The 14373-nt window shown below is 38.6% G+C and overlaps 1 protein-coding gene across 1 annotated transcript in view; it reads left to right on the top strand.

Annotated features, from left to right (window-relative positions):
* The window catches only part of LOC136874403 (fas apoptotic inhibitory molecule 1), a 29974-nt gene extending 18551 nt beyond the window's left edge, over positions 1-11423 (top strand). Inside the window, exons 3-4 of the mRNA XM_067148036.2 lie at positions 5281-5330; positions 11271-11423. Of these exons, the coding sequence (XP_067004137.1) occupies positions 5281-5330; positions 11271-11423 (203 nt within the window). The remainder of the gene's footprint in view (positions 1-5280; positions 5331-11270) is intronic.
* The last annotated feature ends 2950 nt before the right edge of the window (positions 11424-14373 follow it).

Here is a 14373-nt window from a genome sequence, read left to right on the forward strand (position 1 = left end):
CCTTCATTCAAAAAATAAAACACTATTAGAAAAGGTTATACCACCAGATTACAATGAAGTGTTGAAAGCCATCGATTCACTTAAAAATTACAAAGCTTCAGGGGAGAATCAACCAACTGCAGAAATATGGAGGAATGTTAATACACAAACCATTCAGAATTTACATAAATACCTTATAGACATTTGGAATACTGAAAAAATGCCCGAAGAGTGGAATATGGCGATAATACACCCTTTACATAAAAAAGGTGATAGATCAGATCCCAACAATTATCAGGGGATATCATTGCTGGATATCACTTACAAATTTTTTCGAAGTTATTATACATGAGAATTCAAGAACAACTTGACTGTGAACTTGGAGAATACCAAGGAGGCTTTCGTCCAGGGAGAAGTTGTCCAGATCAAATTATCAGTTTAAAGTGGATTATGAAGCATCATAGGGTTAGAAACAAAAAGTTAGTTATCACTTTTGTTGATTTTAAAAAGGCGTATGATAGTATCCATCGTGAGTCATTATTGAATATCCTAAAAGAATTTGGTTTATATCCAAAACTTATTCGCCTTATTGGAATTATCCTTAAGAACACTAAATCTAAAGTCAGATTTAGAAATGAACTCTCAAAGCCATTTGACATTAATACTGGACTTCGGCAGGGAGATGGATTCTCACCATTATTGTTTAATTGTGTGTTGGAAAAAATCATGTGGGAATGGAATAAGATGTGTCAACCTCACGTCAAGATTGGCAGAAAAATAAGACTCAATTGTTTAGCATTTGCTGATGATCTTGCACTACTTGCTAATGATATGGAAGAAGCTAAATTGCAAATAGAAGAACTTGATAACATAGCAAGAAAAGTTGGATTGCAAATTTCATATGAAAAATCAGAAATAATCCCAACCTTCCCTGTTACAGCACCAACCATTACCCTAGCCTATACCAAACAAATTAAAATTGTGAATAAGTTTAAATATCTTGGTGAAGTTATAACTTGGAACACCAATGAAAAATCATCAATAGAAAGCAGAACATGTAAGTTTAAAAAAAGCTCAATGAATTACATGGCCAACGTACAAGAAAAAATCTCTTTCAATAAATGCTAAACTTCAACATTACTGTTCCGTCATTAAACCTGAAGCGACTTATGCTTGTGAAACACTATTTAAATTTAACACCAAAGCAACAACTGATACACTGCAAAAGGTTGACAGAAGGATACTCAGAACAATCATTAATAAAAAACATCAGGTGGATGGACAATGGAGATTATTGCCTACTGCAGTGGTTTATAGGGAAAGTGAATCTGTAATAGATACGATGAGAAAAAGAATTGCCTATGTCCTAGTTCGTGAACCATGGGCAACGGCTGAGTGGCCTAGTAAGTGGTCCTGAGAGTCGGGATACCAGTTGCTATGGAATGGTAGTGGGCATCTCGGACATATTCTGAGTCGTGGCCCTCCTTGTGCTCAGGCGGCTAGGACTACACAATTCACCGGTGGTCCATAACCCGTTAGAGGAGAGATCCTCACTTGGACTATGTGCAAGTAGGGCAGCATCCTGCTTCATGAATTTACCGAGCTCAGAACATTTTAAGCAAGCCTCGGACCTATGGGAGTAATGGAGTCCCACTCCCATTTGACAGGCGAGGGACTCCTTGGAAACAACTTGGCGAACGAAATGGAATTCGATGGGGAGCTATCAATATTAATGGGGCTTATGGAAGAAAGAATGTAGAACTTGCTGAGTCAGCAAAGAGGATGCATCTGGATGTGCTAGGAGTAAGTGATATTCGGGTAAGGGGAGATAAGGAGGAAGAGATAGGAGATTATAAAGTGTACTTGACGGGTGTTAGAAAGGGAAGGGCAGAGTCTGGGGTAGGGCTCTTTATCAGGAATACCATTGCACGCAACATAGTTTCTGTTAGGCACGTAAATGAGCGAATGATGTGGGTAGATTTGTCAGTGGGAGGAATTAGGACAAGAATTGTGTCCGTGTATTCACCATGTGAGGGTGCAGATGAGGATGAAGTTGACAAGTTTTATGAAGCATTGAGTGACATCGTGGTCAGGGTGAACAGCAAGGATAGAATAGTGCTAATGGGCGATTTCAATGCGAGAGTTGGGAATAGAACTGAAGGATACGAAAGGGTGATTGGTAAATGTGGGGAAGATATGGAAGCTAATGGGAATGGGAAGCGTTTGCTGGACTTCTGTGCTAGTATGGGTTTAGCTGTTACGAACACATTCTTCAAGCATAAGGCTGTTCACCGCTTCACATGGGAGGCTAGGGGTACCAGATCCATAATAGACTATATCTTAACAGACTTTGAATTCAGGAAATCTTTTAGGAATGTACGAGTTTTTCGGGGATTTTTCGATGATACAGACCATTATCTGATCTGTAGCGAACTAAGTATCTCTAGGCCTAGGGTAGAGAAAGTGAAATCTGTCTGCAAACGAATAAGGGTAGAAAATCTCCAGGACGAGGAAATTAGACAGAAGTACATGGATATGATTAGTGAGAAGTTTCGAACAGTAGACGGTAAGCAGGTTCAGGATATAGAAAGTGAATGGGTGGCATACAGGAATGCTGTAGTAGAAACAGCAAGGGAATGCCTAGGAACAACTGTGTGTAAAGATGGGAAAAGGCGAACATCTTGGTGGAATGATGAAGTGAGAGCAGCCTGTAAACGTAAACAGGAGGCTTGTCAGAAATGGCTCCAAACAAGGGCCGAGGCAGACAGGGATTTGTACGTGGATGAAAGAAACAGAGCGAAACAAATAGTTGTTGAATCCAAAAAGAAGTCATGGGAAGATTTTGGTAATAACCTGGAAAGGCTAGGTCAAGCAGCAGGGAAACCTTTCTGGACAGTAATAAAGAATCTTAGGAAGGGAGCGAAAAAGGAAATGAACAGTGTTTTGAGTAATTCAGGTGAACTCATAACAGATCCCAGGGAATCACTGGAGAGGTGGAGGGAATATTTTGAACATCTTCTCATTGTAAAAGGGAATCATCATGGTGGTGTTGCAAACAGTCAAGCTCATGGGGAGGAGGAAAATGATGTTGGTGAAATTATGCTTGAGGAAGTGGAAAGGATAGTAAATAAACTCCATTGTCATAAGGCAGCAGGAATAGATGAAATTAGACCTGAAATGGTGAAGTATAGTGGGAAGGCAGGGATGAAATGGCTTCATAGACTAGTCAAATTAGCGTGGAGTGTTGGTAAGGTACCTTCAGATTGGACAAAAGCAGTAATTGCACCTATCTATAAGCAAGGGAACAGGAAGGATTGCAACAACTATCGAGGTATCTCATTGATTAGTTTACCAGGCAAAGTATTCACAGGCATCTTGGAAGGGAGGGTGCGTTCAGTCGTTGAGAGGAAGTTGGATGAAAACCAGTGTGGTTTCAGACCACAGAGAGGCTGTCAGGATCAGATTTTCAGTATGCGCCAGGTAAGTGAAAAATGCTACGAGAGGGATAGGCAGTTGTGTTTATGTTTCGTAGATCTAGAGAAAGCATATGACAGGGTACCGAGGGAAAAGATGTTCGCCATACTGGAGGACTATGAAATTAAAGGTAGATTATTAAAATCAATCAAAGGCATTTATGTTGACAATTGGGCTTCAGTGAGAATTGATGGTAGAATGAGTTCTTGGTTCAGGGTACTTACAGGAGTTAGACAAGGCTGTAATCTTTCACCTTTGCTGTTTGTAGTTTACATGGATCATATGCTGAAAGGTATAAAATGGCAGGGAGGGATTCAGTTAGGTGGAAATGTAGTAAGCAGCCTGGCCTATGCTGACGACTTGGTCTTAATGGCAGACTGTGCCGAAAGCCTGCAGTCTAACATCTTGGAACTTGAAAATAGGTGCAATGAGTATGGTATGAAAATTAGCCTCTCGAAGACTAAATTGATGTCAGTAGGTAAGAAATTCAATAGAATTGAATGTCAGATTGGTGATACAAAGCTAGAACAGGTCGATAATTTCAAGTATTTAGGTTGTGTGTTTTCCCAGGACGGTAATATAGTAAGTGAGATTGAATCAAGGTGTAGTAAAGCTAATGCAGTGAGCTCGCAGTTGCGATCAGCAGTATTCTGTAAGAAGGAAGTCAGCTCCCAGACGAAACTATCTTTACATCGGTCTGTTTTCAGACCAACTTTGCTTTATGGGAGCGAAAGCTGGGTGGACTCAGGATATCTTATTCATAAGTTAGAAGTAACAGACATGAAAGTAGCAAGAATGATTGCTGGTACAAACAGGTGGGAACAATGGCAGGAGGGAACTCGGAATGAGGAGATAAAGGCTAATTTAGGAATGAACTCGATGGATGAAGCTGTACGCATAAACCGGCTTCGGTGGTGGGGTCATGTGAGGCGAATGGAGGAGGATAGGTTACCTAGGAGAATAATGGACTCTGTTATGGAGGGTAAGAGAAGTAGAGGGAGACCAAGACGACGATGGTTAGACTCTGTTTCTAACGATTTAAAGATAAGAGGTATAGAACTAAATGAGGCCACAACACTAGTTGGAAATCGAGGATTGTGGCGACGTTTAGTAAATTCTCAGAGGCTTGCAGACTGAACGCTGAAAGGCATAACAGTCTATAATGATAATGTATGTATGTATGTTAATTACTTTTGGAAAAGTAAAACATAAATAATTGGTTTAAAGAAGTTCAGAATGATTTAGAAGAGCTGAATATTACAATGAAGCAAATTGAAAATAGAGAAGAAGGATTCTCAAGAACAAACAAATAAGATTGTCATTAAAAACTGTACAACACAAACAATATGTCATATCTGATGAAGAAAGGGGCAGCCAGGTCAGCCAGAATGAAGAGGTTTTGGGAAAGGAAGAAGATGATGCAAGCTAAATCTTCAGTTAATTCTTTGTTAACATAAATGTATTTGGGTTTGATTTAAGTGCTCCAATGTGGGCGTAAACTATGTAAATAAATAAATAAATAAATAAATAAATAAATAAATAAATACTAGATAAACAACTGACAGGGAATCTGCCACCTGGATGACTGCCCTAAATGCAAATCAATGAGGATTGATTAATTGATTGATTGATTGATTGATTGATTGATTGATTTCAGTTCTGCAGCTTCAATAATAATAATAATAATAATAATAATAATAATAATAATAATAATAATAATAATAATAATAATAATAATAATAAATCCCTTTAGTGTCTAACCTTAATGTTTTGAACTACTACTGTATGACATATTATATTAACTTTATTCATGAATTGTTATTTCAGAGAAGGATACATTGGACATCTGGGCTAATGGACAGAAGCTTGAAACAATGGTATGTAATTAAAGTATTTTGTACTTTCTTCTTCTTTCTAATTTATGATCACATCTTTGAAGTGTTCAGAAGTGAACATTGCCCTCATTTCGGATTTAAGTCGTACTGTATCAAAATATTTTCCTTAGACTTCGATCAATTTCCTGAATTGCTTTTTAGGAAATTCACGAAAAAAGTGAACATTTCTTGCAATCATTGTGTGGTGCCCAGAAAAATCGTGTGAAATATTTCAGCTTAGAACTCTGGCCTGTAAGGTTTAATTATCTAAGGTTCAATATTGAACGAATTTCTATCAAAGAATTACCGTTCATAATTATATATGTGCCGCGTGTCAGTACTTCGACAACATTGTCACATAGCAATATTTTCAGGTGCAACGGCTATATACCCTGGTACTTGCAATATATTTTAAAATTGATTTTATTTTTATTTGGTGTGATTTAAGTAATATGAAAAATGCCCTTATTATCTGATGAAATGACATCCTGCGATATGTTTTTTTATTTTTTTATTTTACAACTTGCTTTACATTGCACCGACACAGATAGGTCTTATGGCAATGGTGGGATAGGAAAGGACTAGGAGTTGGAAGGAATTGGCTATGGTGTGTTATTTGCCTGGTGTGAAAATGGGAAACCACAGAAAACTATCTTCAGGGCTGCCGACTGTGCGGTTCGCACCCACTATCTCCCAGATGCAAGTTCACAGCTGTACATGCCTAACCGCATGGCCAACTCACCCAGTTTAAATGTTTTTATTCCACCTTATATGCCCTAACTTTTCTATTAGATTAGGTTATAAATTGTGTTCAGTCGAATGGAATGAATTTTTCTCCACATTAACACTCTTAAGAGTAGGGTAATCTTCTTATTATTATTCTTATTCTTCTTCTTTGTTGTTTAGGCCTACTGAGGACCATGGGGCTCATATCTACTCTTCGGTAAAGTTGTTGTTTTCTTCTCCTTCCAATACTCCTTCATTTGTTGACTATGAGCCAGCTTTCTCTCCTCTGTCCACTTAGTTCCTGTAATCTTCTTACTTGTAAGGGACTTTGGGAAAACACTGTGTCGGATGGCTTGACGGAACAGTATTCGGTCATGAGTTTGTCCCAGTGGGATACCTAGTTGTTCCATATCAGACTTAACTGACGTGATATTAATATTTGTGTTATTTTCTTATTTGTTTACGCAAGAAAGCACTACTACTGTAAATTGAATAGATCTGTTTGCTCAGTCTAAATGTATGTTGGGCAGTCTTCACTCAACTTGGGGAGCTGCTAGATTCAGCATTGCCAGTTATCATGAAGTCATTAATTGGGTTAAAATGTCACTACATTAAATTTTGTGAACTAGGTCAACATGAGGGGAATATTGAAACATTATATGGATGGATAACTACAACATACCCAATAAATGAGAAGACTCAGGTTCCTCTTCTGGTGTAGTTGCAATTAGAATATGAATATGCAGTTCAGGTTCCTGTCTTACACAAGACACTTTCAGAGAATTCATAATTATGTGTAACAGGTCTTCCTAACACTTCTAAGTTTAATTTTGGAGTGAAGCGTGAAGCAGTTCTGGCGTGGAGTCTGGTATGGATCTTTATTCACCAAGTTCAGCTGACTGAAAGGACCTTCTGCCTCTGCATTAGAACAAGGTAGAGAAATACTGGCAAATATTTGAATGGGATAACAGCAACAGAGTATACATTTTGAAAAACTTCCACAAAACTTTCGGCTGGCTATCGTCGTAAGGCCAGTCTTGGAAAATGGAGCAGCCACATGGGATTTGTACCGAAGAGAGCTCATCTCACCAGGGGGTAACCTGTGCTTGCTGCTCGACCGTTACTTTCATACCTTGGACATTCCGACCACTTTCTCTGAAGCTGCTGACAGACGGCAGCGGATAGGACGTAAATGGTGACAGAGTCGAGTGCAGTGACATCATGCTGAGGGTTTCAGAACTATGTCTACCACTGAAACTGAATGCAATTTTAAGATTGAATGCGTTACGTCCTTAACTCCTCCATTTGCTGTCTCTTTCTTTCTACAGTAGATTAGATGGCGAGACTACTCCAGCGCCACACGTAGTCAAGCAACGGAACTAGTGCAGTTGTGTGGAACTTTTGAACTTCTGAGAGATGAAATGAATAATATTTACCTTGAAACAACCTAAAATCATACTTCAGACAGTCTTTTGTGCTATTATAACACATGCAATGAATGCCTTGCATGCAAGGAAAATACGCCCCTGTGTGAAATTAATTTATAAGACATACACTTGTTTTTTGCATCCTGTACCCTCTGAACTACCACAGCCAAGTTTTATTTTCCCTCTAAATTACAAAACATATTCTGATGATTGATCATCATCATCATGTTAATTGTGTAAGTTTCAAACGAGTATAAGTCTGTTCAGTTATACACGCTGCTCATCTAATTCATGAATTTTAACTTGCCAGAGTCCTACTACCTGATGGCACATTATTGCTGCTGTTCCTGTCGTAGTCTTCATTATCAACTTGATTCACATGCTCATTGGCAAGTACTGGTACCAAAAGAATACAGACCCATCGTTCTAACCCATAAAATAAAGAATAGCATGGCAGGACTATTTGAACGTAAATTTCTGTGAGTCCGCTCGTGAAGTTCAAAGACGGCTTCAAGAAAGATTCCTGGGTGCAGATGTTCTAAGTCATAAAACAGTCCATAATCTTTATAATACACTTTAGAAAACTGAAAGTATCCAAAAAGCCACAAAATAAGCATCGGGTTCTCACCAAATAAAAATTAGATGACATTGGTCATCTTGTGGAGAATTTACCTAAAATGTCACTTCCATCACCTTACACAAAAAGTGGGATTTTCATATGGGTCTTTATACAAGGCTGTGAAATTATTACAATTAAAACCATATAAAGGAACGGTGGCACATGCTCTTCAACCAGATGACCCTATACATAGATGCACATTTTGTGAGTGGATTCCGGAAAATTTTTATAATGAACAAATAAGCCTGCATTTAATAATCTTTGACAAGACTTGGCTCCACCTCCATGGTTACGAGTGAACAAAAAATGAAATGTATGGCTTTTAGTGCCGGGATATCCCAGGACGGGTTCGGCTCGCCAGGTGCAGGTCTTTCTATTTGACTCCCGTAGGCGACCTGCACGTCGTGATGAGGATGAAATGATGATGAAGACAACACATACACCCAGCCCCCGCACCATTGGAATTAACCAATTAAGGTTAAAATTCCCAACCCGGCTGGGAATCGAACCCGGGACCCTCTGAACCGAAGGCCAGTACACTGACCGTTCAGCCAACGAGTCGGGCATGAGTGACCACAAAATAGTTGTTACTGCGTTGCTGTTAAACCAGACTTCGTACATGAAGTGCCCCTCCATGACGCAAAAATTGGTGTACAGGAAGGCATCACTGGTGAAAGAATCAAAGGGACCGGGCGAGTTGGCCGTACAGTTAGGAGCGTGCAGCTGTGAGCTTGCATCCGGGAGATAGTGGGTTCGAACCCTACTGTCGGCAGCCCTGAAGATGGTCTTCCGTGGTTTCCCATTTTCACACCAGGCAAATGCAGGGGCTGTACCTTAATTAATGTCACGGCCGCTTCCTTTCCACTCCTAGCACTTTCCTATCTTATCGTCGTGTGACGTAAAGCAACTAGCAAACAAAAGGAAGAGGAATCAAAGACCAATTTCTTTTGAGAATATGGTTGATTCTGTTACTTATTCAGAGAAGAAGACTAAACTTAGTCACAAAGGAAGGCACATTCACTTACCATGCTATCAAGCACAATCATAACTTCAGATTCAAAACTTTACGTCAAAACTTGTAAGTAAATAGTTTGAAGCACAAAATATGAGGCAATTGTTACAGGTGAGTCAGCTCTTTTAGCTTAACATGAATTGCCCAAGCAATTACAGAAATTAAGATTTCATTTCTGTTTCTACAAATACATCAAGTAAGTTAGAAAGGAAGCTAATGCCAGTAATGAATTGTTCATTATTTTGATCTCTGAATTGGCCTGAAAGTTAAGTTACTGGAATTTGCACAACTCAATGGAAGGAGAGGCCATTTCTACTAAAATAATAACATTCTCTGCTGATAATACCAATGTGAACTTTGGTGGAACAAAGAAAGACAGTTCCAATAATGCTTCAAGTAAACTGAAATCATCATTTATTACACACATCATAATTTCAATGTTTGTCAATCAATCAATCAATCAATCAATCAATCAATCAATCAATCAATCAATCAATCAATCAATCAATCAATCAATCAATCAATCAACAAATTAATCAATCAATCAATTTTTTGCTTTACGTCACACCGACACAGATATGTCTTATGGCAACGGTGGAACAGGAAAGGGCTAGGACTGGAAAGGAAGAGGCCGTGGCCTTCATTAAGGTACACCCCCAGCATTTGCCTGGTGTGAAAATGGGAAAACACGGGAAACCATCTTCAGCGCTGTCGACAGTGGGGTTCGAACGTACTATCTCCTGAATACTGGATACTGGCCGCACTTAAGCGACTGCAGCTATCGAGCTCGGTAATCAATCAATCAATCAAGCAAGCAGGCAATCAACATTGATCTGCATTTAGAGCAGTCGCCCAGGTGGCAGATTTCCTATCCACTGTTTTCCTAGCCTTTTCTTAAATGATTGCAGAGAACTTGGAAATTTTTTTAACATCTCCCATAATATATTATTCCAATCCCTAACTCCCCTACCTATAAACGAATATTTGCCCCAATTTGTTCTCTTGAATTCCAACTTTATATTGTGATCTTTCATACTTTTAAAAACACCACTCAAACTTATTTGTCTACTAATGTCATTCCACGCCATCTCTTCACTGACAGCACAGAACATACCACGTATAATATGAATATAAATGGTCCATTATTGGGCATTATAAATTTTCCAGCTAACTCGTTCCAGGTTGCCAGCATTTTGCCCCCCGTGTGCTAAGGTTCCCTCATTCAGCTCATCTCATTCTCTATTGGAATAAACATCTATATCATCTTATGGCCAGGCAGGCATCAATTTTTGGTAATGCGACAAAGTCTCTCATGGTGCATTGGCACTGCCGTTGACTCCATGTACCCCACACAGTGGCCTTCACGGTATGCATTAGCCATGCGTCTTGGTGGGCGTGCTATTTACCAACTGATGAGCCCAACTTGTCAAAAGAGTATTTTCTCCAATGTACAACATGTGGAGTGCAGAAAAAGCAAGTATGAAAGTAGAAGCAGTGAAGACAGTTCTGATTTGTAAAGTGAACTTCAGAGAATTGTGTGTAGAAAGGTATGAGAAACTGAAGAAAACCAAAACAGTCTTATAAGAAAGCTGTTCATCCCGAAAGTACAGTTGGTTCCAGAAACTGAATCAGACACCAAGCCTTATGACTCTCAGCCAGGCACGTCTTCAACTTTATCGCGATAATCATGCTGGTGTACAGAATGAGCCATTAACTTATTTCTCTAAAATTTACTCTATTTACATCAGCATGTAATAACTACAGATGGAATTTAATAATAATAATAATAATAATAATAATAATAATAATAATAATAATAATAATAATAATAATAATAATAACAATAATAATAATAATAATAATAATAATAATAATAATAATAATAATAATAATAATAATAATAATAATAATAATAGCCATGAATCATGTCCCAGTATAAAGTTCCAAAAATTATGGTCAACTTGACCATAATTATTATGGAGCTCACTAGTTCATAAAATTCCTTCCAGAGGTGCCTGGATCACTTTTAAAATGATGTTCCTGATTTGTTACTCTATGCATTTAAAGGTTACTATTTGTACGTTTGTTGATTCTGGAGGCAATTCAGGTGATTTTCCTTATCTTACGATAGATAAAACATGTGTTTTGAATGTTTTCAGGGTGAGTTTGTGGAAGACGGCACCGAGACACACTTCACACTGGGTGACACACCAGCCTACATAAAGGCTGTGACAAGTGGTAAGCGCAGAGAGGGAATCCTCCATAACCTCATCATCAATGATACAGTCATCGCAGAAGCTCGAGTTCATTAATTTGAAAGTTCTCGGCAATCACAATATTACAAGTAATAAATCTCATTGTAGACCGTATTGGACATCAGATATGAACATTAAAACAAGAATAATAGTTAACACCACCTTTCCAATACTTATCTTTCCGATATTTAGGAAATAAACATTACAACAGGCGTTGTAAGATGGGACATGTTTCGCTTAACAGTCGTAAGCATCATCAGCCAAAAATAAATCTTAGCCTAAAGTTAGGTCAGGGCCCTGAACCTAGTGTCCTTAACATATATGGCACCCTGAGAATCAACATTTATATTTATAAAATGAAAATAGGCTTAAAACTAGTGTGAAAAAACATGGAATGTTACAACATGGCTAAGAGAAAAAACACAATCGAGTTGAGACAGAGGATAAGAACAGAAAGTAGGCTACAATACAGAGCTGGTAGTGAAATAATTAAAATCATTAGGATATCATTGTTACCAGTCAGTCAATCAGAATGTTCAAACATAAAAACAAGAGTGAAAATATATAAGAGTGTTCATCATGGCTGAGTTAGAAAAATCACGTAATCGTGTTGCCAGAGGTTAAAAACATAAGGTACAACACAGAGCTGGCAGTGTAATATCAAACTCATGGCTGCCAGTCAGTTAATAAGAATGTTTATATATAACAAAACATGATGGTTATATTCTTTTATATTACACTGCCAGCTCTGTGTTGTACCTTATGTTTTTAACCTCTGGCAACACGATTACGTGTTTTTTCTAACTCAGCCATGATGAACACTCTTATATATTTTCACTCTTGTTTTTATGTTTGAACATTCTGATTGACTGACTGGGAACAATGATATTCTAATGATTTTAATTATTTCACTACCAGCTCTGTATTGTAGCCTACTTTCTGTTCTTATCCTCTGTCTCAACTCGATTGTGTTTTTTCTCTTAGCCATGTTGTAACATTCCATGTTTTATTCACACTAGTTTTAAGCCTATTTTCATTTTATAAATATAAATGTTGATTCTTAGGGTGCCATATATGTTAAGGACACTAGGTTCAGGGCCCTGACCTAATTTTAGGCTAAGATTTATTTTTGGCTGACCGGGCGAGTTGGCCGTGCGCGTAGAGGCGCGCGGCTGTGAGCTTGCATCCGGGAGATAGTAGGTTCGAATCCCACTATCGGCAGCCCTGAAGATGGTTTTCCGTGGTTTCCCATTTTCACACCAGGCAAATGCTGGGGCTGTACCTTAATTAAGGCCACGGCCGCTTCCTTCCATCTCCTAGGCCTTTCCTATCCCATCGTCGCCATAAGACCTATCTGTGTCGGTGCGACGTAAAGCCCCTAGCAAAAAAAAAATTTTTGGCTGATGATGCCTACGACTGTTAAGCGAAACATGTCCCATCTTACAACGCCTGTTGTAATGTTTATTTCCTAAATATCGGAAAGATAAGTATTGGAAAGGTGGTGTTAACTATTATTCTTGTTTTAATGTTCAAATCACAATATTGTTAAGGTGTGTGAAATCTGACTGCAGTATTCTGAACAGTTATGGTACATTTGGAGTGGAGAAAGGACAAATGTCACATTTGCATGTTGCATATAATTGTTTTCTATACAAGAAATGAGGGAGAAAAGATTCAAGGTGATTGTAGCCAGTCAGTTTACCCACATGCCAGCAGCGTGTGTATAATACAATTTTTGTGGTGGCCTTTAAAGAGTCAGGGATGAGCACTTTGGATATCCTTTTATGCATCAGCCACTCCTGAACTATGATACTGATTACAATCTACCTTGTATAAAATTTGTAATTTGATGCACAAAATGATATTTTCTGATAAATTTGTGTTTTCAGTGGGTGTTGTTCACTTCACAAAATAAGTGTCCAAGCTTTAAAAGATTATTATCATCATCATCATCATCATCATCATCATCATCATCATTATTATTATTATTATTATTATTATTATTATTATTATTATTATTATTATTATTATTATTATTATTATTATTATTATTATTATTATTGTGAGTATCTTGAATATCTTCATCAAGAATGCCATGCATCTGTGCATGTATGAGACTTGTCTGTTAGATAACCTCTTTTGTACTGGTGTCTTTAAATAATTATGATAATTTACACTACTGTTGACTGCATGATAAGAATGGATATTTTGGAACTTGAAATAGCATTACTATCCCAGAATTTGCCTGTAGTGAGTGTATAGAAGCTTTGAGTACATTCACTCAAAAGATGCGCACCAAACATTGCCGTGGCCCTGAATCAAATCTCAAATTTGGCTCCATGATTTTTGGGAAGTTGGTTAGTGACTTAGGCTGGTTATTTAGAAATACGCTATGTAGGACTGAGGTACTTCACCCTCACAGTATGGAATGATGTGGGTAAAATGAAATGGCGTATGGCTTTTAGTGCCGGGAGTGTCCGAAGACATGTTCAGCTCGCCAGGTGCAGATCTTTGGATTCGACTCCCATGAGCGACCTGCGCATAGTAATGAGGATGAGGATCATTAACCAATGATGGTTAAAATTCCCAACCCTGCCCGGAATCGAACCTGGGACCCCTGTGACCCCTGTGACCCCTGTGACCAAAGGCCAGCACACTAACCGTTTAGCCATGGAGCCGGACATGATGTGGGTGAATGTAGAGCAGTCATCTGCTAAAGCCAAATGACGTGCTCTGCCTGCATTGGATATTCATCTTCTGCCGCTGCCTTTCCCCACACTCTGGTTGGGTTATTGTGGACTTGGCCTTGTTTCATCCTGTAAGGAGGGATGTATTGACTGTTGTGCGTATCTCGACGGTTTGAAAAGTTCTCGGAATCACCGCTAGATGTCAGTGCTAGAGCAACGAGGTTCCCGCGCAACAATCACACATCCTTTGTGAGTGAACACGTGGCGCATCAGTGCTTTAGCTGCAGGAGTGTGGTAGTGACGACTCTTTGTTGTTGTTC

Source organism: Anabrus simplex, chromosome 5, assembly GCF_040414725.1.
Source record: "Anabrus simplex isolate iqAnaSimp1 chromosome 5, ASM4041472v1, whole genome shotgun sequence".
NCBI lineage: Eukaryota > Metazoa > Arthropoda > Insecta > Orthoptera > Tettigoniidae > Anabrus > Anabrus simplex.